At 51.8% G+C, this 26591-nt stretch overlaps 13 protein-coding genes across 13 annotated transcripts; 9 read left to right on the top strand and 4 right to left on the bottom strand.

Moving 5' to 3' along the window:
* Nucleotides 1–540: 540 nt before the first annotated feature.
* On the top strand, nt 541–1901 carry PV08_01740 (uncharacterized protein; the record flags this gene model as incomplete). Its single annotated transcript, XM_016376100.1, has 7 exons — nt 541–656; nt 709–733; nt 784–1010; nt 1071–1210; nt 1262–1356; nt 1416–1529; nt 1590–1901. The coding sequence occupies 7 exons, from the start codon at nt 541–543 to the stop codon at nt 1899–1901; spliced, it is 1029 nt and encodes a 342-aa protein (XP_016241376.1).
* Nucleotides 1902–2909: 1008 nt separating this feature from the next.
* On the top strand, nt 2910–3320 carry PV08_01739 (uncharacterized protein; the record flags this gene model as incomplete). Its single annotated transcript, XM_016376099.1, has 1 exon — nt 2910–3320. One exon carries the CDS (start codon nt 2910–2912, stop codon nt 3318–3320), a length of 411 nt encoding a protein of 136 aa, XP_016241375.1.
* Nucleotides 3321–3542: 222 nt separating this feature from the next.
* On the top strand, nt 3543–4397 carry PV08_01738 (uncharacterized protein; the record flags this gene model as incomplete). Its single annotated transcript, XM_016376098.1, has 1 exon — nt 3543–4397. One exon carries the CDS (start codon nt 3543–3545, stop codon nt 4395–4397), a length of 855 nt encoding a protein of 284 aa, XP_016241374.1.
* A 41-nt stretch (nt 4398–4438) lies between these two features.
* Nucleotides 4439–5004, bottom strand: PV08_01737 (uncharacterized protein; the record flags this gene model as incomplete). Its single annotated transcript, XM_016376097.1, has 2 exons — nt 4439–4928; nt 4985–5004. The coding sequence occupies 2 exons, from the start codon at nt 5002–5004 to the stop codon at nt 4439–4441; spliced, it is 510 nt and encodes a 169-aa protein (XP_016241373.1).
* A 654-nt stretch (nt 5005–5658) lies between these two features.
* On the top strand, nt 5659–7150 carry PV08_01736 (translation elongation factor Tu; the record flags this gene model as incomplete). Its single annotated transcript, XM_016376096.1, has 4 exons — nt 5659–5821; nt 5881–5909; nt 5962–6224; nt 6283–7150. The coding sequence occupies 4 exons, from the start codon at nt 5659–5661 to the stop codon at nt 7148–7150; spliced, it is 1323 nt and encodes a 440-aa protein (XP_016241372.1).
* Nucleotides 7151–8341: 1191 nt separating this feature from the next.
* Nucleotides 8342–8788, top strand: PV08_01735 (uncharacterized protein; the record flags this gene model as incomplete). The annotated part of the gene is made up of 1 exon (XM_016376095.1): nt 8342–8788. The coding sequence occupies one exon, from the start codon at nt 8342–8344 to the stop codon at nt 8786–8788; it is 447 nt and encodes a 148-aa protein (XP_016241371.1).
* Nucleotides 8789–9398: 610 nt separating this feature from the next.
* Nucleotides 9399–9801, bottom strand: PV08_01734 (uncharacterized protein; the record flags this gene model as incomplete). The annotated part of the gene is made up of 2 exons (XM_016376094.1): nt 9399–9655; nt 9768–9801. The coding sequence occupies 2 exons, from the start codon at nt 9799–9801 to the stop codon at nt 9399–9401; spliced, it is 291 nt and encodes a 96-aa protein (XP_016241370.1).
* Nucleotides 9802–10855: 1054 nt separating this feature from the next.
* On the top strand, nt 10856–12856 carry PV08_01733 (uncharacterized protein; the record flags this gene model as incomplete). The annotated part of the gene is made up of 1 exon (XM_016376093.1): nt 10856–12856. The coding sequence occupies one exon, from the start codon at nt 10856–10858 to the stop codon at nt 12854–12856; it is 2001 nt and encodes a 666-aa protein (XP_016241369.1).
* Nucleotides 12857–15055: 2199 nt separating this feature from the next.
* PV08_01732 (uncharacterized protein) lies at nt 15056–16411 on the top strand (the record flags this gene model as incomplete). The annotated part of the gene is made up of 1 exon (XM_016376092.1): nt 15056–16411. The coding sequence occupies one exon, from the start codon at nt 15056–15058 to the stop codon at nt 16409–16411; it is 1356 nt and encodes a 451-aa protein (XP_016241368.1).
* A 1314-nt stretch (nt 16412–17725) lies between these two features.
* PV08_01731 (uncharacterized protein) lies at nt 17726–19820 on the top strand (the record flags this gene model as incomplete). The annotated part of the gene is made up of 2 exons (XM_016376091.1): nt 17726–18785; nt 18892–19820. The coding sequence occupies 2 exons, from the start codon at nt 17726–17728 to the stop codon at nt 19818–19820; spliced, it is 1989 nt and encodes a 662-aa protein (XP_016241367.1).
* Nucleotides 19821–20128: 308 nt separating this feature from the next.
* Nucleotides 20129–20680, bottom strand: PV08_01730 (uncharacterized protein; the record flags this gene model as incomplete). The annotated part of the gene is made up of 1 exon (XM_016376090.1): nt 20129–20680. The coding sequence occupies one exon, from the start codon at nt 20678–20680 to the stop codon at nt 20129–20131; it is 552 nt and encodes a 183-aa protein (XP_016241366.1).
* Nucleotides 20681–21660: 980 nt separating this feature from the next.
* PV08_01729 (uncharacterized protein) lies at nt 21661–22221 on the bottom strand (the record flags this gene model as incomplete). Its single annotated transcript, XM_016376089.1, has 1 exon — nt 21661–22221. One exon carries the CDS (start codon nt 22219–22221, stop codon nt 21661–21663), a length of 561 nt encoding a protein of 186 aa, XP_016241365.1.
* A 2665-nt stretch (nt 22222–24886) lies between these two features.
* On the top strand, nt 24887–26146 carry PV08_01728 (uncharacterized protein; the record flags this gene model as incomplete). Its single annotated transcript, XM_016376088.1, has 1 exon — nt 24887–26146. The coding sequence occupies one exon, from the start codon at nt 24887–24889 to the stop codon at nt 26144–26146; it is 1260 nt and encodes a 419-aa protein (XP_016241364.1).
* Nucleotides 26147–26591: the final 445 nt, after the last annotated feature.

Below are 26591 nucleotides of genomic sequence, written 5' to 3'. Positions count from 1 at the left end.
CAAACGTCATATGGGGAGCTGGAGTCCAACTCGAACTGTGCGTGCTTGCGCCTGAAGCGTTCGCCTGTCAAGTCCTAGCCACATGTCCATGTCAGTTCTCAGCTGTCAACCCCACTGCAGGAAGGACCAGAGTTTCTTCAGAGTTACTTCAAGCTAGTCTGATGCCCTGCTCAGTGGGCAGGCGGAGACTTTGCGAGCCTACTAGATGATGATCCCTCCAGGACTGACCTGGTAGAGGCCGGAAAGAATGTAGCAATTGGTACGCTCTTTGTTTTGGGTCGATCATATCTCTTGCTCATCAGTAAGTCCGGTTGGCAACGATTCTCTTATCCTGGCACAAGACGAGTTCTCCGAAGCTTTTGCCGTGACTTTTCCCAGAGTGGCGAATCCCAGTTGATTTTGTCCGTGTATGCTGGCGAGGGTGATGACCGCCGAAGTTTGTTGTTGGACCTGATATCAACGCATGCCTCCGCCGATTCTGCTGCTCTTGTTCATCCTCCCAACTTGATTCTCGAGAGCCTTGAGTGTGCTCTTTTCATCATGGCAAACGAATTCAATACCGAAGCTTTTACGCTGCTCGCTATCGGCGTTCTAATCGTTGCCATACGGACAGCCTCAAGGTTGTCCGTCGTTGGCCTTAAGGCATTATGGCTTGAGTGAGTGGTACCAGCATGATAGAGAGCCTGGCCTTGCTAATGTCACTGGTAGTGATTATCTTATGCTATTTGCAACTGTATGGCCAGTCGCCTAAACGCCTTTCGGTAACATTGCTGACATTCTCAGGTCATCTACGGCCTCGAGACGGGTGCTGCGTATATCGTCGGCGCTTGGTGGCTAGGCCTCGCAAACAATGGGATGACTGATGAGCAGCGACGAACATTGGATCCCAACTCTCAAGAATACCGTTATCGGATTAATGGATCAAAGACGCAGCTTATCGGATGGAGTCTTTACACGTTACTCTTGTGGACTCTTAAGCTTTGTATGATCATATTTTATCATCGCCTAACGTGAGTCTACCGTCGCTCTGCTCTCTGGACTCAAGATTGCCATGCTCACAGTCTATGCAGAGAAGCTCTCGAGTACATGAAGATCCGGATACGCATCGGCTATGGCGTTGTCATTGTGACGTACCTTGTTACTGAGTTGTCCATCTTGCTTGGATGCCATCCGTTCCACAAGAACTGGCAAATCTTCCCAAATCCTGGCAGTGAGTGCTCTACGTTCCAGACCAAAGCCTGCATCGCTCATGTCATCGCAGACCACTGTCAACCCGCCATCTCAAAAATTGATCTGTACGTTACTGTGGTTCTGAACGTGCTTTCCGACGCATATCTGCTGTCCATACCAATTCCTGTAAGTACCAACATTCTGTGCTGTTGGCCCTATAGTCGGCTGCTGATGTACATACCCAGCTGCTGTGGAAAGCCGACGTGCCTATGGCTAAGAAGCTTTCTTTGATCTTCATCTTCTCCGGAGCCGTATTCGTCATGGCCGCTGGTATCCTGCGTGTCGCCTTGATCATTGCTGTAAGTTTAGACGCAGTAAGTCAGACCTGCACAAGCGCGCGCTAACACCGTTTGTGCCAGGACCCCGTCGGCGGAGCTCAAGCCGCAGGAAGCTGGGCAGTTCGCGAAACCTTCGTCGCCGTTGTTGTTTGCAACCTGCCACTGGTGTACCAAGGCGGTCGACGACTTACTAAGGCCGCCACTGCAAGTGGTCTCTTCTCCAGGTCGTCAGCTTCGCGCACGGGCTGCAGCAAGTCTAGCGAGGAGACCGCCCTTGAGCTTTCCGCGCGGCGAGACTCGGTTCGAAGAAAAGAGTTTGACGCGAGGCAAAAAGAGATGCAGCAAGAATTTCTTGCTTCAGAGGCACCATGGAGATTTTCTGCGCCGCTTTGATTGATAACGGCCGAAACATACAAGAATACACCGAAGAACATACATGCTGGAAATTTGGTGCAACGCAGGGTTCCACACTACGCAACACGCACTGTCATTCATATGGGAGCGATTGTTGATTCTGTCCCATGTGCATCCACGAGATGATAGATCACGTCTGCTGCGCGATGGAAATTACACCGGATACATGTGCCTGTAGATGAAGAATACGACGAATAATGATGATGAGATGATGATAATGACGCTTGAATACTTCTAAGACATCAAATCTCAGAAGATTACGATTTCACTCGAGCATCTACCTTACTTAGGTACGTTGCAACAGGCCCCTGCATGCACATGTCTCCAGACTCTGATTTTCCTATTTTGGCAGATTATTCAGCACTCCCCCTTTCCAGGACCAACTACGTTACTGTGTACTCCGTACAGTCAAGTCATTGACATTTCCTTTCATTGCGCCAAAAGCTGGTGTTTTAGCATCGCCCAGACGTGCACGGGGCTTGATAGGGTTTAGATCCGATGAGAACCGCGGCCAATCCATAAGGGGGATTCCACTCTCCTCTATCCATTTGCTCACTTCTCTCGAGGGTGTGGATAGTGGCATTATTCTGCATCAACCGAACGGCGGAGGAACTCTATGTCTTTTGGAGCCTGGTGAGACCGTAGCTGTACTATAAGGCCTTCAGAAGACATTGATTGGTGATATAGCGCGTGGTAACAGGTACCTAGAGGCACCTACCTACTACCTGAGGTGGGTGGTATATAAGGCCTGCCGTGTCCTTCAGCGTCCAGTGTCAGCGGAGGTAGGTCCCCAAGTGTATACAAGTACATGGTGCTCTCGTCCGTGCCGTAAAAGTTCTGTACGTCCCTTTCCTACCTCAAGGTACCTACATACCTAGGCTGCCTTTTCACGGCAATCACGGGATCCAACACCCAACGAACATAATACAATACGGGACACACAAGGCGCAGAAACAAAAACGAAACGAAATCAGAATCAAAAGAAAAATGTTACCACAAGACTTCACCGTCACAAGCTTCCCTGGCCTCGTGTCCTCGTGGAAAGATCAAATGGCAGCGTGGCCGGCCAACACGCCGTACACGTTGGTCAACAACGTCGTCCTCCCCAGCACCGAGGACGCCGAGGCGTTCTTGAAATTATGGGAATCCATCGCGGGGAAAATGAGGAACCAGCCAGGGTTCCCGTCAGCCCAAATGTACCGCGCGTATCCGGACAAGGAGGGACAGAGTAACGTGTTTGTGATGGTTGCCGTATGGGAGTCCGTGGCCGCGTACAAAGCTGCGGGCCAGATGCCCGAGCTCGCGGACGCCATCAAGGCTCTGCCGAAGGGCACGACGGAGTATCTCCTCATGGCGACAAAGATCTCGGAGCCTGGGTCTTGTACGGCGTCGGAATGAGATGGTGCGCTCGGTTTGTACTACTCGTGCCCGGGTGAGTTCCCGGCATCGTCATACGAGATGGGAACGCTGGATGGAAGAAGTGCGGAGTGTAAAGCGTGTTCGACGACTTACGGGAACGGAACAAAGATTTCCCGGCAGCGACACAGCCGGGCTGGTCGGAAGGGGATAAAGGTAAACACCTAATATACTACACCTGAAACCTTTTCCTCAAACTAAATTATGGTCACCCAGAAATGCCTGGGGATGCAGGATAAGCGCTTGGCCCGCAGGGGACTCACTCCCTGGCTCGCTTTGCTCATTTATAAAATCCTGTCAAATCAATACATCAAACGCTTGTGCAACAATGCTAGCCATGTTATTTTCTTTTCGAAATTCTGTATCAAATCAACAGACAGCACCACTCTCGCCGAGGCGCAAGCGATGCAATTCGTATCCGAGGTTACAACCATCCCAGTTCCTCGAGTATACTGTGCCTTTGAGCACAACGGTCGAGTCTACATTCTTATGGAGAGAATACAAGGCCAGAGCCTATGGAATGGATGGGGTCAGCGTCCACCAGAGTCACGAACCCGGATACTAGATCAGCTTCGATCGATGCTTGCAGAACTCCGAAGCCTCCAACAACCAAAGAACAGCATGGATGTTTCAAATATTGTTGGTGGACCCATCTATGACCAACGGCTTCCCACAAAGTCAATATGGGGCACATTCCGAACAATTGGCGAATTTCACCAAGCACTACGCAACGGCATTAAACCCGAAGACATCTCACATGACGGTGCCCCAGAAGACCTTCGAAGTCTCATATCTTTCCATGAAAAGGAATGGGGACGACCAGTTTTCACTCACGGCGACCTAAGCAGTATGAACATCTTGGCCCGTGGTGACGATGTTGTTGGTATCCTCGACTGGGAAACAGCTGCATGGATGCCATCTTACTGGGAATACACTTGCGCCTGGAATGTCAACCCTCAAAATCAATTTTGGCAAAAGGAGGTTGACAGATTTCTCACACCATTGCTTTTTGAGGCAGAGATGGAAACGATCAGAGGAAAGTATTTCGGTGATTTCTAAATACCGTATATATGTCTTGTGCACAAGCAAGGACTAAGCTACTAAGGGGTCTGTTCAGATTCTTTGAGTAAGTTGTACGTAGGAACCTTGCCCATGTCGAATGTACCCGGTGTGGCTTGGCCGTCGAAACGGTGTTCAGCTTCCTTATACTGAACATACCATAATGCCCAGTAGCGAACCGTGTCCCAATCGAGCCTATGGTTCTCGAGTATGCGCCGACCCGATTCCTGGTGTTGCAGCAGTGACTCCGATGCGTCCTTTGCCCAGTGCACGCAGTTCCACCCTGGAGTTTGTCCTCTTACGGGGATGCTTCTCAGGATGGCCTTGACTTGCGCCCTTTTCTTGATCTTGCCCACGACAACTCGGACTAGAATCATATTGGTTGGCTCCATCCTGATATCCCGTTCTTCAAATTGCCAGACTGGCCGGACCTGGCCATTGACAACGGCCATCGACTCCGTCGCATGAAATCGCTTGCCTTGAGCGCCAGCTCCTTCTTTTTTGGGGCCAATGAAGGTAGCCCAATGGTATCTATTGATAAGTGTCAACATTGGCGTCCCTTTAAGCTTTGGTAGATTACCAATCACTTGTCTTCTCCTCCGGGCATGGTTGCAGACCCGCCTCGTGCATAGAGCGCCACATAAAGACGTTCCTTTGATGGCATCGTCTGTCAAAAGCGAGCAAGTTGAGACTAGCAAGGGATCAAGAACGTTGGCCAGATGGGGAAGTGTCGTGGGCCGGCACTGAGAACAGGAGATACTCTTACCGTCATTGTAAAATCAATGATATCTTACCTAAGTAGACACATGCCTACAGGTCCTGAGCAAGGATTCGATCGCTACATGCCAGCACATTAAAGCGACCTACATCGGATCAACAGAAGTTATTGACCAGATTAGAATAATTGTCGTTTCAACTCACTCTCTCACTCCCACCACGCCACCAACATATGGAAGAGTGACCTCGGGGATGCGGTCTCTTGCACACAATGTTCTGCCCATCTTACAGACCCAGGATCTAAGGACAACATTTGCATTATATGTATGCATTAAGCTTAAGAGCAGTGCCAAGGCGCGCCGGACTCGATGGTTCCACCGCGGACCAAATACCAAGCTAAACCGCATTGGAAAAATCTTTCAAGCTCCTGCGCTGCTGCTGGCGAAAGACCCAAATCAATTTTCCAGGTCGTAGGAGTATCACTCATCCCATCCTTTTCGGCTTCGTCGTTCTTCTTCATTCATTGTCTTCTTAGGGCGTCACAATGGCTTTCTCTCGCTCAGTCACATCTTTCCTCCGCACCTCGCGGCACGTTGTCACTCCCGCCCGAGGAGTCAACCCGGTGAACAGAGTCTGGGGCCACGACAGATTCGGGGCGAGGACGTATGCTGCCGTTTTCGAGAGAAACAAGCCGCACGTCAATATCGGTAAGTCTCAATGCCCGCACCGGGCGGGCGATGGATTTGGGTTTAACGATTGTTCACAGGCACGATTGGCCACGTCGATCACGGCAAGGTAAATCCTCCGTCCGAGTCCGTGAGGTCGCTTGCGCTCACACTTCATACAGACTACCCTGACCGCAGCCATCACGAAGAGACAGGCAGACAAGGGTCTCGCCAACTTTTTAGAATACGGTGCCATTGACAAGGCTCCCGAAGAACGAAAGCGTGGTATCACAATCGCGACGGCCCACATCGAGTACCAGACCGATGCTCGCCATTACTCACATGTCGACTGTCCCGGTCACGCGGATTATATCAAGAACATGATTACTGGTGCTGCTTTGATGGATGGCGCTGTCATGGTCGTTGCTGCTGGTGATGGACAGATGTAAGCAAGATCCAAAGACAAGAGTTGGCCGGATGAATACTGATTGATGCCTTGTCAGGCCTCAAACTCGAGAACACTTGCTGCTCGCTCGTCAAGTCGGTGTCCAGAAGATTGTTGTCTTCGTCAACAAGTGCGACACTGTGGAAGACCCCGAAATGTTGGAACTCGTCGAGATGGAAATGCGAGAACTTTTGGCCAAGTACGATTTCGAGGGTGAGGAGACTCCTATCATCTTCGGTTCGGCTCTCTGCGCATTGGAAGGCACCAAGCCCGAACTCGGTGTTCAGAAGATTGATGAGCTGCTGAATGCTGTCGATACCTGGATCCCTACTCCTGTCCGAGACACCGAGAAGCCTTTCATGATGTCGGTTGAAGAAGTTTTCTCCATCTCTGGTCGCGGTACTGTTGCTTCCGGCCGTGTCATGCGTGGTGTTTTGAAAAGAGATTCCGAAGTCGAAATCATCGGAGGTGGCGATCAGGTCATCAAGACCAAGGTTACCGACATTGAGACCTTCAAGAAGTCCTGCGAAGAGTCAAGAGCAGGTGACAACTCGGGTCTGCTTCTCCGTGGTGTGAAGCGTGAAGACATCCGACGTGGTATGGTTGTGGCTGTCCCGGGCACCGTCAAGGCCGTCCAGGAGGTTCTCGTGTCCATGTACGTCTTGACCGAAGAGGAAGGTGGACGAAAGACCGGCTTCTCCTCGGCATACCGACCTCAGCTCTACGTTCGCACCGCCGATGAAGCGGCCGAGCTGGCGTGGCCCGAAGGAACCGAAGATACCAGCAGGATGATTATGCCAGGTGACAACGTCGAAGTGGTACTCAAGACTAATCATCCTTGTGTGATGGAAATCGGTGAACGATTCAACTTGCGTGAAGGTGGACGAACTGTTGCCACGGGACTGGTCACGAGAATCATCAAGTAGAGGACGATTCGCGGTCCTCTGGTGAGATGTTTAATTTGTGTCAGACCAGAACACTCAAAGCACGTTTACTTACACGAGTGAACAGGGCAGGGCACCACGATACCAAAAAAAGCCCAGTTTGTGGATTGGGTACGCGAGGTGAGAGGATGGGGTCTTGTGTACTATATGTGTACTTTGCAAAAGGTTTTCTCCTCGCCTGCGACGACGAAAGAGTCAGGTCTAAACAATTCAAGAAGGACATTATCGTTGTCTCTTTTCGACTTGTCAACCCTGAGAGGGATTCGGACTGGCGCATAAAAGCCTTCACATAGTCGTTTACCCTTTTTAGTACTTATTACTTACCCCAGTGTGTTTATATGAGTACTACTTACCTCGGTGTATACATATATAGAGATGTACGTTGGTATGAAAAGAACTCTCAACTTTCTCAAAACAATGATCATGGAGCTGAAAGACGTTCTGCTTTTGTGGTCTTCTCCTTGTGGGTGTGGAGGGCCAGGGAGTAAGTGAGTTGAGTGTATTATATCTTTGCCGGTCCTCATGGCCGGACGTACCTATTGGTCGGTCATGTACCTCAGGTAAATACTGAAGTGTTACCCTGTCGATCCTCATACGATAGCTCAGTGCTCACTCGAGGCCCGGAATGCCTCCGTCTTTTCCTGCTCCATGGCTTTTTCCCCATTGTCGGGTTTCGGCAGTTTAAGAAAGATCGTGGGGCTTCCAGTAGACATCAAGGTACTCGTAATACTACCGTCCACGGAGTACAGTTTACAGGCCACCACCACCACCTCCTCCTCCACACTCGTAGACATTTTCATTTTAATCAGTTCTGGGTTCTCTTCTTACTCCAAAGTTCCAAGCCCTTCGTTCCCGGATCCCCAGCTAAGTACGTTTTCAACCCCACCCAGGCAGACATCACGAATAACCTTTTTCAAATCCTCCCAATTGAGATTGGTCGATTGATAACGACAACTTCGAAGGGCGTAAGTACCTGCTGCTGCTGATTATTGACAGTCTGAGCACTTTAAATGGGGGCCGTTGTCCAATATCGAAAGGAAAAAAACTGGTAGTGATACACTGGTGCTGGTACTCGTCCTCGCACCCCGTATCTCCTTGCAGAGTACCCGATCCCACGTCAGGCAAACTTTTGGTACAGAGATACAACAACGATATACGTACCAAGAAAAAAACATGCAAGGACGCTGCCAATGTGACGCAGTACGCTTCACGACCCCTGTCCCAAACCCCTTCAAATGGTTCGTCTGCCACTGTCTGGAGTGTCGACGCCAGAGCTCGTCGGCGTTTGGAATCTCGGCCATCTTCCCTGCGTTTGACATCCGCGCCGCGGCGACCAAGGGCGGCGACGAGATCGGCGTCTTCACGCACAGCAACACCGCGTCGGGGAACACCAAGACATGCTACTTCTGCAAACGCTGCGGCACGAGGTTCATGCATCATGGCCACGGAGGAGCGAATGTCGCTGTCAAGGGCGGCTGTCTGGACGACGTGGACGGGGACTGTCTTGCGAGTGCTACGCATATATGGACCAAGCGGGCGTTGATGCCTATTCCCGAGGGCGCGGAGAGTTGGCCCGAGGACGCGCCGGAGCCGGAGCCGAAGTCTGACGCGGCACCATGAAAAAAGTGGAAAGGCAAATTGAGAGAACTCAGGGTTTTCTCGCACGAGCGGGACGGACGGGACTCTATGATGGGGTCCATGTGTAGGTTGGATGAGTTGGATCGAAGGGGGAGAGAAGGATGGACGCGGGGTCCGCGAGTACGGGGGTTCAAGGAGATAGAAGGGAGTGTGGCTCTTGATCAAAGTGTGTGTCCAGTGGCCGGCCCCTGGAGCGTTGCTGAGCGGTGCCAGAGGGCAATGAGAATCTGTCTGTAGGAGGCTAATCGCCCAAAATGAGTACATGAATTGGGGCCGACGAGAGCTTTCGTCGTAATGCATGAATTGCACGATTGCACACGATACAAAGCATATAATGAGTCGAACAAGAGCTCAAGAAATGCCACATGGGCCAAGCTTGTATTGCATTTCGTACATTCGTTTTGTGATCGATGACTTTGTACAATAAGGTAGGTAAGTTGGTTGGTAGGGCTTGTGGGTAAACAGATATTGCCAGGGTAGACAATTCCGTGTTGGTTCTCGCTGTGTCCTGCAAGGTTTCTGTATGCTTGTAATCGTTCTCTTTCTCTCTCTGCTTCTCCTCTCCTCTTCAGAGAGGTGGAAAGTCGGCCCCTCAACTCGTGGAAGCAAGCACACCAGCAGTTTCTGACTGTGAAACCTCGGCAGCTTCTCTTTCCGCCCTCCGTCGCCGCTTCTCTATTATCATTTCTTTCCGTTGTTGTAAAAGCTTGACTTGTCTGTCCTCGACGCCCTTGAGCCAATATCCGAACGACCCTCCAATGCCGGCGAATAGAGGATACACCCATAGTCCGCCGCGCTGGAAGAATGGCCTCATCTCAATGCCCAGTTGGACGAAGCGTGTAGCGATGCCTGGACGCGAGACGAAAGGTCAGTGAACGGTACCCTATCATTGTCAAACAGACAAAGACTGTAGTTTTGTCTGGGTGGTAAGATTGCCCGAAGTTGCAGAAGGTATACATACCGAAACCGGCCCAGAACAGGATTTTGTGAACCATCTTTTCTCTAATTTAAAACAAGTCTGTAGCGCGCTGTATCTTTTGAGGGCGCCCTCCGCAGCGCGGTCGAAGGAATTGATTTGCCGGGCGACGCGGACGGCAAGCGAGCTGCTGCGAAATTGAGAAGGACGGATATGCGAGCGAGCCCCCGTCGTCTTGACTGTAAAAGGCCGCAAGTGGTGATCTTTGTTCCGACGGTGAATAGGAATTGGCGTCGTCACTGGCAAGCTTGCCCTGGATGGTGCTACGGGAGCAATTGAACTTTCAATCCGCAGATGCCAAGGGTTCAAGCTCTCTGTTATGGAGAAGATGCGCCTCTCTAATGCTCGACTGCACATTGGCTGAAGGTCGAAGACTGGGAGCTGGAGAAAGGCAAGTAGACCGAGAATGCCAGCCTTGCGTTGCCCTGATCAGTCAGTTGTAGAGGCTGCGAGGCTGAACCAATGGACTGATCAGAAGAATGTCTCCTTCACAGCCGGCAAACTGTCTAGTGGCTGGATAGGGTTATGATATCTTGTAAATTTGGTCGGCCGCTGAGGACTGTGCGACTACTGGATATGCAGGTAAAGTAAAACAACTCCCAAGTAAGGAGTTTGCTCAATTGCACAACACTATTCTCAGTTGAAGGTTGTATGGCTTCCGAGGCTCAATATAGGCACCGAGCGAGCAGTTTAGGCGGTGCCGGTTACTTCCAAAAGGCAGGAAGCCCCCGTGTCTTCGCCTCACTAGGCTAAGTGCAAGGCTCGCGGGCCAGGTAAAGGCCTTAGCTTAGTGGTCCTTAGGTAAGGTTAATTAGTTGTGACACCCACCAAACCTGGTATCATCGTCCTGCCAAATACTGACCATCATCACATACAACCTCATTTCTCAGCCGCGCTTTGTTGGCTCCTAGCCTGTAGAACTCATGCGCCACGACGTACTCCTTTGGCATGGCTAGGTCAGTATGTCAGAGACATCTCCTCCCTCCAGGGCAGGGCCTGGTCGGTCCTGCGTGTGCTGTCGACGAAGGAAGATTCGCTGCGATCGAGGACAGCCATGCGGCTACTGCAGCAAAATGCGTCTCCAGTGCGTCTACCCGGGTTCTGAACCTGAGAAGAGGCCTCCACCGGAGAGCGAGATGCTCGCAAGGTTGAGGCGAATCGAAGGCACGTTACGAAAGCTGGAATCTCGAGAAACGTCTTCAGCAGAGAGCGGCACTTCTCCCATAGCTCTGCACCCGTTCCAAATGAGGGCTGAGATACGCCGCCCAGGAAACACCCCGTCGACAAACGACACCACGAAAGACTCTGACACAGGCAAGCTTATCCTCAAAGAGGGCGGTGCGCGATATGTGACCGGTAGCTTTTGGGCCGACCTGGAAGACGATGGCGACGAGGCATCGAAATCGCACGATGCAGAAATTCCAGACTCTATCGGTCCCAACACGAGCAAGCGTTTCAACCAGCACCACCCCTTTATTTTTGGCTTCAGCTCGGCCGCCGCTGATTTGCGGCAACTTCATCCGCCGGAAAGTCGCGTTTTCGTCCTCTGGCAGGTCTTCCTGGAGAGCGTTGACCCGCTACTGAAGATCGTCCATCGGCCTCTGACCCAACGGCAGATACTGCGAGCCTCTCAAAATCTCGACCAAGTCCCGCCGGCGTTTGCCGCTTTGATGTTTGCTATCTATTACTCGGCCGTGACGAGCATCCAGTGCTCGGTATCCTGTGAAACATTGCTTCGAGAAGAACGGCAAACGCTGCTGGATCGCTATCGATTTGGAATCGAGCAGGCTCTGGCCCAGGCCGATTTTTTGACATCTCCGGACATTCCTACCCTGCAAGCCTTGACTTTGTACCTAATATGTGCCCGCCAGAATACCAACAAGACATATGTCTGGACAATGACGAGCCTCGTAGTTCGCCTAGCGACCAAACTCGGCCTCCACCGAGATCCATCTTTGCTTGGACTGCCACCTTTTCTGGCCGAGATGAGAAGGCGCCTCTGGTGGCAGATCTGCATACTCGATGTCCGTACAGCTGAGGACAATGACATGGATCCGATGATTTATGAACATGGATTTGACACTGAGTTTCCTTCCAATGTCAACGACTCGGACTTGGATGTTAACATGACCCACCCGTTGACTGAATGTGACTCACGAACCGAGATGCTGTTTACATTAATTCGATTGAAGATTAGCTACGAAGCGCGGAAAATTGTTTTCTCCCCGAAGTTTGCCGCAGATAACGGGTACCCGCATCTATCACCTGCGGATAAAAGTCGAATGATTGAGATGGTGCAGAAACAAATCGAGGATGTGTGGTTGAAGGACTGCGATATGAAGGTGTCTATCTGTTTCCTCGCCGCAACGTCTACCAGGATGGTTCTCTCCAAGATGAAATTGACGATACACCATCCAGCCCACAGCGGAACCTCGGCGCTTTCGGAAGAACAGTGGGCTGATCTCGTTCACACTGCTCTCGAAATCATTGAATATGCACATACTCTGAGAGTATCTGACAGGTATTCGAAGTGGGTTTGGCTGTTTCAGCAATATATCGAGTGGGATGCGATCGCCTTTTTGCTGCACCGCCTGGCTGCGGATCCAATGGCGGCGCTCGCTGAAAAGGTTTGGCCAGCTATCGAAGTTTTCTTCCGTGATTGGCAGAAAGCTTCGCCGAGTGATGAGCAACGCTGGCGACGTCTTGAGATTCTCAGAGCCAAAGCTGAGAACAAACGTCCAAGACAACATTATGACAATGACAACCAGCAAGGTTATGAGGGCGTACCGGGAGCAAATCCTTCACCTTCATATGCGGGTGGCACGAGTGTTGCCACAATACCTCGAGCCTACCAAGCCTCTACCGATACTCTGTCTCAAAGTCCAGGACTAACGGTAGCTAATGCCGCTCACCATGCGAATCTGGTGAACGAATTTGGTAACACTGTCAGTCAGGCTGTGAACACAGAGGATGACATGGTGGATTGGAACATTGATAACATACCCTATGTCTCGCAGGAGCCGTCAAGCAGGGGGATGGGATTCGACGGACAGGCAGGCCACTCATGGCTTTGACGCAACATTGGTCAGCATGTGAGAACGGTCTTGAGAAGCATGTGGTGTTTCCTGTCATGACAAATTCGCCACTGATGGTGGTTTCGCCTTCTCCTTGGTTGAGCCAGAATGAGAATATATTGGATCCGAAAACGCTGCTACAACCTCTTCAGATTTTTCTCTCCTTTCAAGATCCTTGTGGGTTCCACAGCAAAGGGCATTCAGGCCATCGGGTCCTTTGATTTGTAATAAAGCGTGTGAATGACGGAGCGCAGCAGCCGCAGTGTGCATTCTGCCAATTTCTCTTACTGACTAGAATGAGAGCCAGGGGGACGAGGTCGAAAGCTTGTGCACACGGTCACTATGTACGCGGCTGGTATATCATTCTTCACGGGGGTATTCACCGGGATCCTGAACTTTACGCAGAGCTCGAGACTTTCCACCCTGGACGCTGGCTGTCACCCACGTATTCAACAAAGCGCGAATCTTTGGATAACCTTCCCCACCTTAACTACCAAACTTCTGTCGCTTTGGATTTGGACTCTGCATCCGTCCGGCACTCCGAACATCGTCGAAATTTCATTGAATCTTCTAGTTGCACAGATGGCGTGGGCCACGCACGTTCCCAGAGACGCGGAGTTACTGTGGCGGTGTATGAGTTATACTGCCGGATTCAACGTCTAGTCGGGGCTGTTTGTATTTGACGTGAGGCCCGAAGCGATGATTGGAAGGTTTTGTTGAGAGAACTTGAGAGGTGATCATGACAACATCCCCTTTGGCTAGCCATTGGGGCGAAATCACTCAACGCGATGTGTTTTCTGAGTGTCTTGACACCTGACAGCCAGTATCCGAACCCCCGGAAACCAGCTTAGCCTGATATGCCCCATGATCTTCCATCAAAGCTGCTGTCAACCTGTCTCGATAGAGTCCAATTACGAGTCCTCGTAAAGTGTGTACGAGACTTTGCTGCTTAGATCGAGGCTTAATATGCAGGAGAGTACCATCGAAAACAGTACAGAAAAGCTAATCCGAAACGCGTTAAGATCAGAAGATTGTGTTGCTGGGCCAGAAGCCCCCAAAATCAGCGAAGTATCAAGGACCTCTTCCATGTACTTCCCGTCAACTTTAAACACTCGGACTCTCATACTGATGCCTGGATAGCTTCTAAGCATATCATGGCCAATTTTACTTTACTGCCTACACTCCGTCTCGCGCTGAAGTCATCACGGTTTACGCATGACGTGAATTTCATGTGGAGAACGCAATCCGGCAAGGCTGGGACTCCTGCATTTCTAGCACAAATGTTGAAGCCCGTTCCTCCCTCTGGCTGGTGCAACAAGATCCGGACAAATCTCCCGAACACTTGGGTATAATGACTGCTGATCATCCGCCTCAAAGGTAGTCTGAACCTCAACCGCACGGGTCTTCTTTACCCAAAGTACCCGTGTTACTCACATCAGCGATCTTCCCCCTTTCCACCTTCTCAAACAGGTCAGTGCTTTGGTCATGACGGAGCGTCAGGTTTGGCTGATATGGCAACATTTCCCTCTTCCAAGACACACAGATTATTTTCCACGCGTTGTTGAGATCGGCTTGAACTGTGGGGAAAAGTCGGTAAGCCATTTCGGGCCTCGAAGAGAGGGAAAACTAAGAAGGAACAGGGCAGCTATAGTCCAGACTCAGAAGTGGGTAAGCAATAACGGTCTGTAGAGTTTGGGATCTGAGGAAAACGTCAACATCGCAGCCAAAATTGAGATACTTGCAACTTAACTTGTCTAAGCTTAGGGAGTATTTGAGACGTCCGCCGAGGGACACTCTGACCACAGGGGTGATTTGGATTCAATGGCCGGCACTCAGTCTGTCAGACAATGGCCACAGCAGGTGCGCCCCCTGTCCAACCTCCTTCATATGTCCATCGCACACATGCGGCGCCATCGAGCAAATCGGACAATCTCTTGCCTCGACTTCGAAGAAAAACCCCTTGGAGAACGGACACCTGGCACATGCGGTAGTGTCAGAAGCGGGTTGCGATGTCATGTTCCAAGGAAGTTTGACTCTTCTCGCGCATACTCGAAATGGTAATTGACCAGCCTCTCATAGCCGGGTGGCGTGGCACCTTCTCCAGATTTCGCTCTTAATAAAGAAATACAATTTCAGACGGGATGGGCCCTTTAATACTGCCTGCATGCCCGACAATGCGGCCAGAAGCCTATGTATCACATGCCTGGTGACACTCATGCAATTGACGTCCCCTGTACATTACATTTTACCTCAGGAGACCTCATGAACGAGTTTACTAGGCCACACCTACAAATCAGTCGTCCAGAGCCAACGAGGATCGGCGCTGTTCCATACGTTACCAATTACAGTCGCCCTCAGAGCCAGCACAATGGTCAGGTCGGGAGCCCACTGAGCCCTAACTTTATCCCGTCGCCGGTGAGCGATATCACACTTCTCCCTTCGCCTCAGGATACGTACAATGTCGATGTGGATACGACAGGAGAACAGGTTAAGGTACAGCAACCACAGGCAACCGCCCTACCACAACAAGGCCCCCGATTGTTTAGATCGTTCGGATCATTCGACCAAGCTCATTCTAGCGAGGGGCAGGATGGTCTGCCGCACGAATACGATCTTCTCAATGCCTGGTGCCGTTTCCGGCGACGCGTGCATCGGCCGCTGGCCGAATGGCTGGGTTCGACACTTTTCATGATCATCGGACTGTCTGGTAGCTTGGTGCACTTGACGTCGCACGAATCCACCACCGATAGGTTGGGCGAGTATCTTGGATGGGGGCTCGGAGTCATGATAGGTGTGTACGTTGTCGGGGGTTCTTCAGGCGCGCACCTCAACCCCATAGTAACGATCATGTTCACGGTGTTCCGCAACTTTCCTGTTGTGACTGGAGTTCAGTATATTGTTGCACAGCTACTCGGCTCCTTCACTGCCTCAGCCATCGTGCTGGGCCTCTATCACGACGCCATTGATCAGTACGACGACAGCACGAAGGGAACAAAGGCTGGGATAGCATTCTATACATCCCCACGGCCGGGTTTGAGCCTGGTGACTGCACTGCTGACTGAATGTGTGGGCACCGGGATCCTCTGTATGGTCGTGCTCGCGCTGAACGACCCGCGAAACATCCCACGTCGCACCGGCATGCATGCTGTCGTTATGGCTCTCGTGGTTACTGGTCTATGTCTGGCATTTTCCTACAACACGGGCACCTGCCTCAACCCGGCACGCGACTTTGGGCCACGGCTGCTTGTATGGGCCGCGGGTGTTAGCGACAGCAACGTCTGGACCGTGAACACTTATTGGTGGGCCTGGGGTCCGTGGTGCAGCACCATTGCCGGCGGTGTGATAGGCGCCTGTATTTATGACCTTTTCATCTTTGTCGGCCCCGAGAGTCCCGTTAACTTTCCGCGTGGGTACCTCGGAAACCACATCAGAGCTGTTCGAGAAAAAATCGCTCCTGGGAAAACGTCGACAAGGACTTGTGTGGACGTTGAAAATGGAGAACTTGTCCATGTTCAGTCCTCGATGACGACGAACCACGATCATGAGACTCGGTGACTCTCCTATGACGAGACACAACGAACGGCTGATCCAGAAACATATCCTTCCGCCCGAGGTGCAGAATGAAAGTTGGGTACGAAGCCGATTTGTGCCTTCAAGACCTGATACGGTTACTATGCCAACATCATTGAGACTCTGAAGTGGGACGGAGGAACAACGCGGCCGAGGGTATTTTAGGAGATTGTTATGGACTAGGAAATGTGAGCAATGGTCTGCAGCGTTGATGACTGGGGAGTGTGGAAACCCGTGATTTGTGAGATGTATGATTGTACCCTTCAAGGCCGAATTCGCTTCGTACACAATCCCCAACACCTGCCTTGTCATCGAGGAAGGGGGTATGTATATAGGTACCTTGGTATGTACAAACCATTCCGGCACAGTTCGAAAAATCAGATCTTATCTCTTCCTTCTTGGAACCATCTTTCTCCAAGACTACAGCATCACAGTGCATCAATAAAAATGCGCAACCAAGGCGATCTCTAGGGCCAACATCCCCTAGCGTTCTGTTCTCAGTCACCATTCCTTGCACAATCCCGCCGGCTCAGGTCGTCGGATGAAGACCGTGGCCTGTGGCCCCTTTTCATAGGAGGACTACACTTACGTGACCTCAGGCGACGCCGGGCGGGGGGTTCTGCTGCACAACCTCGATCATGGTGCCGTCTGGATCCTCGATAGTCAACAGCTGTGCGAATCCGACCAGTTTTCTGGCCCCCAACAAGCAGCTGGCGCTCGGTCTCGTTCTTCATCGCGTAGTCGCCGATACCGACGGCGTCCTCGACCGACTTGATGCCTTCGGCACTCTGGATGGGAATATAACTTCCCTCTTGTTGGAAAGCCCGAAGAACAATAGGGAGTTCCATCCCCGTAGAGAATCAAACCCGGGATGGGTAGCGTGCCGTACAGTCACACTGGGTCAGCTAAGCAGCTGATCGATCCGTTTCGATTACCGTTATGATGTCAAGAAGTCAAGAGTGTGGTCATATTTATCGGATATTTGTACCCTCTGCCTGATGAGACACTCATACGGGTTATGGTCTAAGGAAAACCGAAGAAATGGTGACGAAGAATCAAACGTGCCGGAAGCCTCTGCAGCCTCGCTCCGAAAAGGAGGTTCAAGTGAGATCTTCAGCCTTGTGCTTAGTCATTAGCCAAGACGCTCCTTTCCCCATTCTGTCCCCTTCAACGCGACTGGCGACTTTTGGAGCCGCGTTTCTGCGGACTCGCAAAGCATTCACACAACTTTGACGGACCGAGGACTGAGGACGTCCCAATCCATGTCATCGCAAAACTCCCTCATGTTCGTTGCTAGTCATGGCTGATATAATCATGGAAGATCCGCCTGCAACCGATCCCTCCACCCCGTTTTCCCTCCGTCCACGCTTCAAGATCTCAGATCTTCCTCTCGTCAAAGAACAAAGATCAACGATAGATGCACTTCTGCTGAAGTTCAAGAAGCAAGGTGGCTACGATAGCCTCAGAAAACAAGTATGGGCATCATACAACACTTCTGACGCAAAAACCGCTTTGGCAGACCAAATACACGCCATTGCGGAAGCCGAGATTGAGAAGGACCCGAACCTACTCAGCCGAGAGCGTGGCAAGGCTGCAACTTTGATACAGGGTGCTGTCGACCGGAGCGGCATTTATCAAGATGTGGAGTCTCGCATTGACACGGAGATTGCGAAGCACCTGAACAATGTACTTGATGCTGTGCGTGAAATCAGAACAGCAGATGTCGGCCTTCAGATCGCAGAAGAGGAGGAGCGGCGTGGTAGTAAGACAGACGAACAGTACAAAGCAGAGACTGAGAATCGTGCCGCTGAAAGAGAGCGAAACAGAAATCGCATGGAGCAACTGCTTCGCGAGACTGCCGAGCTGAAGGCAAAGATCAAGCAGGAAGAAGAAAGAAAGAGGAAGAAAGAGGAAGCGAAACGCGAGGAGGAAGAAAAGAAGAAGCGTGAAGCCGAAGAAGAAGAGCGAAGGATCGCCCGGCAGAAGAGACGGGAAGAGGAGGAGAAACGGGAAGCCGAGAGAATCAAGGCCAGGGATGAAAGACACAGAAAGCGTGAAGAAGAGAGAAAAGAAAGAGAAGCTCGTTACGAGAAAGAAAGAGAGCGTGAGCGAGAGAGAGATCGTGAGCGTCGTGAGCGGGAACGGGACCGCGACCGTGACAGAGATCGAGATCGCGATCGGGACCGGGACCGAGACCGTGATCGAGAGAGGGATAGGGACCGTGTTCGTGACAGAGACCACGAGCGCAGAAGAAGCCCCGAACGGCGAGCTTCGCGCACCGAATCGACGATTGCAAAGGATCTCCCCACTGACGAAAAGGATCTCGAAGCGACTGCCCTTGAGTTACTCTTAAGCGAAGGTAAACAACTGGCCGAAAAGTCAAAGCAAAGACCTGAATACGATTTCCGCAAGTCAGAAGTACACGATTCGTCTCGAAGACCTGGTGGCACTGATCGGTACTCTAGTAGACGAGAACGATCTCGCGACAGCTATAGGCGAGACAGAGAGCGAAGGAGCAGATCTCGTGATAGACGAGTTTCAATACAGAAGGAAAAAACGCGGACGCCGAGCAAGGACCGAGAAGAAGGTGAAGCACGAAGCCAACAAGACTCCCCTTCGCCAACTCGTGAGAAAGAAAGACCAAAGACCAGGAGAATGCGATCTGCATCCCCAGTGGGTATTGATCGCTATGTGCCTGGTGGAGGCGTTCACCGTACCGAGGAAGAACGCGAGCGTCTCAAGGAGAGGCGGAGGCCCCGAGACACTGACAGAGATCGCGAGCCTAGAAGGACCACCGACAGTCATCGTGGTGACCGAGAAGGTGACAGGGATAGAGACAGAGATCGCGATCGCGATCGCGACCGTGACCGTGACCGTGACCGTGACCGTGATCGCGATCGAGACGGTGGTCAAGATCGACGTGATCGTCGGGACAAAAGTCGCGAAGCCGACCGTGATCGTGGCGACCGCGAACGAGATCGAGGCAAGGACCGAGACAGAGATCGAGACAGAGATCGAGACAGGAGCAGGGATACACGTAGGGAAAGAAGCAGAGAACGAGATCGCGACCGAGACCGAGACCGGGACAGGGAGAGAAGTAGGGACACACGAAGGGACAGAAGCAGAGAACGAGACCGCGATCGAGATAAGTATCGCGAGAGAGATCGTGACCGAGACCGGAGCAGGGAACGCGAGAGGGACCGTGACAGAGATCGCGACAGACGGGACCGAAGTCCTCGACGAAGAGATGATGATCGACGAGACGACCGCAGAGACAGTCGACGGGACAGAGACAGAAGCCCGGTTCGACGAGACCGTGATCCCGTTCAGATTGATCGATATGTACCCGGGCGATAGTTATCGCCGGCTCCTATCCGATGCGGTTGCTATATAGAGAGACGAAACAATCAGCTCAAAGTCGCTGCTCTTGCCAACGATGGCCGATTTTGTATCCTTGACGGCTGTAGCAAGGAAGCCTGGTCCGCCGCATTCAACCATAATTTTTCGGCATGCTTTCTGAAATTGATTTCACTGCTGGAACGCGGTCGCAGGTCTGGCGACAAGCCCTCCACGATTGCTCTTTCCATCAGAAGAATGCTACGCAAATTGTCGCCTTGTTTGGTCCATATCGATATGTGGACGTGGTATAGTCTGGGCGAGAACGACATACCCAGTATGTGATCGCGTTCTATGGCTGGAATATCAGCCGGTCGCCAAAACGAGGGCAGAGGGCGGTTTGTGCTTACCTTGAGCTATTGCAGCCTGCAGCTCTCCTCCGCAGCACAGTAGGCATATTTCCTCCCAAACCCTGATGGCTCGGTTGTTGTCTGGTCGGACTCGAATCAACCAACGTCCGCCCTGCTGGTTTTCCGCATCTTCCCAGAGTGGTTTGACGCCTGCGCGGAATATATGGATGCTGTCGTTCTGTCGGATCTGCAGCCACGGCATGTTGTTGAAGATGCGATAGAACCTGCCAATATCGGACACGTCGTCGACGAGTGGAGTGAGGATGTATTGATGCTGCGGGTCTGGTTTGGAATGCCATACTGCCCAGTGGTACTGGAGGGGAAGCGGACGGAGCTTCGTGATGAGCTGTTTATGCAGGGAAGAGGAGCGGCGTGGGAGTGACGGGGGCGACGATATTGTTGCTTCTCCTCGTTTTTCAGAAGGGGTATTTGGTGCTGCTGGAGGTACAGGTGACCTTCGCGGCGACAGGAGGGCCGTGCCTGTGGTTGTAGGATATACTGATCCCATCTCCGTCACACTTGGATAGTTTAAGGTTATGCAATACGTGCCATGCCAGGGTCAGAATCAGAGTCTCTCAGACTGAATGTGTGGGCTTTCATCGATTATGCACATCATCCACGACGAGAGAGAGAGCGCAGGGTGTCCGCCGGTACGGGGAAAACATGTCCAAAGATATATCCATGCCCCCTTCCTTTCTTCTATCTTGTTTCTATTCTGGTTCTAGGCCGGCCATTCACGCGGCCAGCCAATGTAACCGAGTAGTCGTCACCTGGGCCTGCATGTGCGGTTGGTTGGTTTGTGAGCGGGTGATGGAAACACTTTTCGTTTTTGTTTTCAAGGCTGGCGATACGCGCCGGCGTGACGGCCGTGGTGGAGGAGGAAGTGGTGGTGGTTGTGAAACGTCATTTTCACTTGGTCTCGTGAAGTCGGCGCTTAGAGCCTTGTTAAATGTCGGTCGAAGTGGCGCAAGGAAGAACAGGGAGTGTACATAGGTTCATAGGTATGTAGATACCTTAGGGTATAACATACATGCCTACCTGGAACCCAAGTTTAGGTAGGTAGGGATCAGGGGTGGCGTCAGTGCCCGCGGTAGGTAGGTAGGTAGATATCTACACCATAATATGGGTGCCAAAGTACCTCCTACATACCTCACAATATCTGTTTCATCGCCGGTTGCAGGATCCGAGTCATCTGACGCTACAGAGGTGAGAAGGGGAGGGCGAGCTCAAAGACAGCACTGCGTCGCACGGATACATCAAGCGTGCGTGCTTGTACTTTGAGGGTTCTTGACATCTGATCTTAGATCTGGTACAATCAATCTATTCGCTTCACGCGTGGTCCTACTACTTGCTATACCTACCTATGTACCTCTTGGGGATATTGTACACTGGGTCACTGATGAACTGGGCGGTTGATGCTCGGTTCTGGTACTCCGTACTCCGTACTTTGTGATACTTACAATTATACGCGAACTGAGGCGCACGTACTCAGACAAACACGGTGTAGTATACCTCTCGTCGAAACTCACCTTTGACATGAGGGAAGTAATCCGTGGTCCAGACGATCGGGTTGTTCTTGCCTAGTCGTCGGTCCAGTCCGCGGGTGATCTTGGTGCCGTTGATGACTTGGGTCTCGGTGTAGAAGTGGGCAGGGAGCCAGTCGCCGTTTGGCAAGCGCATTTCGGCCGTGTAATGCCATCCTACGGGGTCGGAGACGTGGACGTAGCGAGCCGGACGAGAGTGTGGGACGCGCATGCGAGTGGTGTCGTGGATGTTGCTTCTGATGCAGACTACCTTGCACCCTTGGCGCTTTGCCTCGACGACGGCGATCCTCTCGATCGTCGCAATCTCGTCTGCGGGAGGGAGCTCGTTGATGTACCACTGGACATTGACGCGGAAGCCGCTCTGGGGGATCTCACCTTCTTCAATCTCATGGCGCGGGTTTCCTATCGTTAGGTCAAACGGTCCTCGCAAGAAGGCCTGGGACGATGTGTGCTGTCTCGCGCTCGATGAACGTGAGTGGCCACGGTGTCGTGTGGATGTCGACATGGTGCGTATGGTCGATGCTGCTGATGCTGCTGCTGTGGTGAATGATAAATATACCCTGGTTGCACTTAGATTTCGATGCTAAAGTGGAAGAATCTATCTCAGATGCCTTCCCAGCGCTGAAATATGCATCGCTGGTTGCGCCAGTCATTGTCGCATTGTCGACAAGACAGTCTACCCAGAGGAGAAAGTAGCATGATAATGCATTTTGTTCCTGGGTTGCCGTTGCCGTGGCCGCTGGTCGAAAAAACATAATGCTAACAAAGAAGAAGTAGCTGGTGTTTATTGCTCCAAGGCTCCGAAGAACAATAAATCGAAGCTGCACTCTGTGCGGACAAAGGAGTCTCATGAGAGAGGCTCGAATCTGAAAGATCGGAAGCATCCATGCATCTTCTCCAAAGAAGGCCTCTATTGTCAGGTTGTTCATCGAAACACGGTCGATGTGTCGTTGCAAGAATCAAGTGTGGCCCCCAACAATCGGAAAGGAACTCGAGGTTGACTTTGAAGACCAATTCCCACTGCGCCTTCATTTGTAACATGCTCTTGCAAGATTAACATACGATATTCTCCAACACTGTCTTGGCTGAGAACTCGACTCGATTGCACATTCTGAGGTACGGAGGATGTCGGTAAATAAAATTGGGTGGTTACCGATGTACTTACTGCCCAGGCTCTGCCGTTGGGAAGTGGATGTCCTCTTACTGTAATCTCAGTGATGTCTTCCCCCTCCAAAGATCCATCGGTACTCAGTATGCGACGTGGATTCATGGGAGTATAGCCCGATCAATCGAAGCATCGAAAAAGCTGCGAGACAATGTAACGAGAGCAGTGACCCTTGCTGGACCCCCACAATATCGTCCCCAACTTACACGAGATGCAGTCTTCAGATTTGCTGTTGAGCGAGCCTGGACACGATCTGACGTCCGCCATTTAGTCATTAGTAGGATCCTCAAACACTATAGCGGAGCCCGGGTGTCCTGATATTGAAGACATGGTATCCTGGTGTACAGCCACTCCGTGCGAAGGGCCAGTCGCAGCTGAGAAATTCTCAACGCGTCTCGCATAGAGAAGTACAACGCGGAGGTCTGCGCTCGTTGCTGTCAGGAATGCTTCGACAAGCATCAACTCACGAGAATCGCAGGCTAGGAGGCGATAAGAGCTCAGGGCATACTCCGTAGGGTCGAAGGGCACAGACCTTCCCAGCCACCCTGACTGCGATGGATCGAAACCCTGTCGTTGCCTGACGAGCTTCATTGTCTTTGTTCAGCTCCGACCGCTGTGTAGCCTCGTCGACGTCTCGAAAAGGACGCTCGGAGTGGCAACAGATGGGTGCAGGCAATTTCCAGCAGGGTGCCGAAGCGGACGTTTCATGATGAAAGGCATCTTGGCCAGTAGAACAAACAAGCGCAGGAAATTCTTCGGAACCCGTGTTTCTCCAGTACCGAAGCTAGTCCCAAAGCATATTAGTGAGCTAGCACAGCGCGTTTAATGATTGGCTGCCGCCTACCGCGTCCTTTTTTGCCCCTGGATTTCCTGCCTCCCTCTCCGTTCTCCCTTCCAGCTTCGCCATTCTTGTCACCCTGCCTCACCGAGCCACCCCTAGACCTTTGTCCGCTGGCTCGGTCTGTGGAGGTCCCAGGGGCTCTTCAGCATGGGCGATCTTCAACGCCATATCCGCCATTCCGGCTCGTATGTGCTGATGGCACGACCTCGCCAGGCCAATCGCTTGCTGAAGAGCCTCACTGCCTCGTTGACCCCTTCAGCCGTGCAGGTACTTGCCTGCGTCCATGCTCGAATCACCACGCTCTACAAGCTCACTGCCCGAGATGCTTCTTCATCCCACCGCCCCGTCTTTCAATCACGATGGACAAAGCTCATGAACAGCCTAGGCCAGCTCTGCTAGTGGCAAGTCTGGAAGCGCGACTTTCTCAGGCTCTCGAGCTGTCCTTGTGAAGGAGGTCCCGTGTTTGCCAATAGGATGCCATGTTTCAGCTACCCCTTGCCCAGTGCATTTTGACAAGCATTACCCGAATGACGTTGGGCTGGCTTTGTTCGCCCAACGCCTGGTCTGTGGGGCGCTCTCGAGTGTGGTCTATATAGTTCTTCAACTGACTGCACTTGGACAGCGCCTCAAGCTTTTCTCTCACTTTGTACCGTCACTCCTTGAACATCAGCACTGGCAGGCTAGCCGCTCCATTCATTCATTCATCCATCCATTCACTCCTTCACCCACTCTCATTGTGTTGGCTTCTGCATTGTTTTGCCTGGCGCGAACAATCCACAATACATTCCTTTGACACGCAAGACACAATCCAAGTCAACAGCCGCTCCCTTTGTTGGATCTTTCAAGGTATGCTGCAATTTTTGCTAGCCCTTACTTTGCTGCCTCCATACTGCTCTGTCGGTTGCCCTCGCCCATGTCACTGGGTATGCCTTTGTCTGAGCAGAAGCAGGACGTGATCATCAAACGGCATTGTCTGCCTAGAGATATCCTTATTAACGCTCTGACCATTCCTGCCATCTACCCTTCTTTTCTTACATGATACCACAAAAACCCAGTTCAACTGACACATAGGTTAAGTGCAATCTGGCTATTGCCCTGCCCGACACTCTCTCAAGCAAAAGCATACATCTAGACCGATATCTTCGATCAACATCTCCCACAACCATGTCATCTTCGATCAAGAACCTGGCTACGGCCTCCATCCTCCTCCTTCTCGCCTCGGCTACCAACGCTCACATGATCATGAAGTCTCCTGTCCCTTATGGCAAGAGCTCCCTCAACAACTCACCGCTTCTTGCTGACGGCTCTGACTTTCCTTGCAAACAACGCGCTGGAGTCTATGATGCCGAAGGTGCTCAGAACATCGCAGCCATTGGCGAACCTCAGACCTTGAGCTTTACTGGATCCGCTGTTCACGGCGGTGGCTCTTGTCAAGTCAGTCTGACGACAGATCTACAGCCTACCAAAGACTCCAAATGGATGGTCATCAAGTCTATTGAAGGTGGATGCCCTGCAAACGTGCCTGGAAACCTTCCTGCAGACCCCAACGGAGACGGCGCTTCTACCTTCCAATTTACTGTTCCAGACGGCATTGCTCCCGGTGACTACACGCTGGCTTGGTCATGGCTCAACAAGGTTGGAAACAGAGAGTATTACATGAACTGCGCACCGTTCACCGTTACCGCGTCGAAGAAGGCGAAGCGGGAGGAAGCAGCAGAACCGGCAAAGACTCCACAGATGTCAAAGCGCCAGAACAGTTTCCCCGACTTGTATATTTGTAATCTCGCTTCTATCAACGATTGCGTTACCCCTGAAGGATTTGACTACGAGTATCCAAACCCGGGCGCATACGTTCAGAAGGCCGGTGCGGGACCCTACACCCTGCTCCCTGGTTCAGGCGGCTCGGGCAATAATCCAGCTCCTTCGCAAGTACCCTCATCGTCACCAGAAGAAACTTCCCAACCAAGCGCGCAGCCAAGTTCGCCTTCAGGTTTACCGATCGCTTCTAGCCAGCCCGTGCCTCCTCAATCGGCACCACCAGCAGGCAGTTACCCGGTACCGACGACGTTCGCCACGGCAACTTCGAGACCAGCATCTCCAGGCATCTTCGTGCCCGTGACTAGCGCTGCAGCTGCCGGATCAGCCAGCCAGCAAGCCCCAGAGGCCGCTCCCACCACCCCCACTCAACAACCAGCGCCTGAAACATCCGGGTCTGAGCCAGGAACTCAATCCGGCCCTTGCTCGGTCGAAGGCCAATGGAGTTGTTCTGCGGATGGCAGTTCATTCCAGCGATGCAGCAGCGGTCAATGGAGTGTCACGATGGAGATGGCAGCAGGCATGAAATGTACCCCCGGTCTTTCGACCGACTTGGGCATGACCGCAGGACGGCTGAGACGTCACATGTCATTCATGAAGAAGATCTGATGCCGCCCTCCATTTTTTCTTTACTATGAGTCCGCATACTGTTACGAGTACGAAAGATGTGACGCTTTTTTTGACGATGAAATGAGGAAACCACGCATAGGCCCTGAGGTACTGGATACTCTTGGGGAAACAGGCAGTTCGACATCGGAATCTCAACACGAGTTGTATTTCTATCTTTGAGGCTAGGACTACCTGAGTCTCGGATCAGGAGGGAGGCGAGTGCCATAGTTGAGGAGTTGTATAGTTATGCTCACAATATGCTCAAAGCTTAGTCCAAGCTCGCCACCTTAAATTTAACGTAAGTACATACATGAACTTTTTCGTCCTTCCTCTTTAGGTAGAGAGCAGCTCTGTATAAGCTTTCTATATTACACGGTTATGGCTCTAAGTCTAGCGATATCTTTTGACGGGCCTATGATTCTGGGTAGAATTCCGATACGCGCGA

The sequence above is a fragment of the Exophiala spinifera genome (assembly GCF_000836115.1).
Source record: "Exophiala spinifera strain CBS 89968 unplaced genomic scaffold supercont1.1, whole genome shotgun sequence".
Classification (NCBI taxonomy): Eukaryota; Fungi; Ascomycota; class Eurotiomycetes; order Chaetothyriales; family Herpotrichiellaceae; genus Exophiala; species Exophiala spinifera.
Note: the sequence above shows the minus strand (reverse complement) of the source record. Positions and strands in the feature narration are given on the sequence as shown.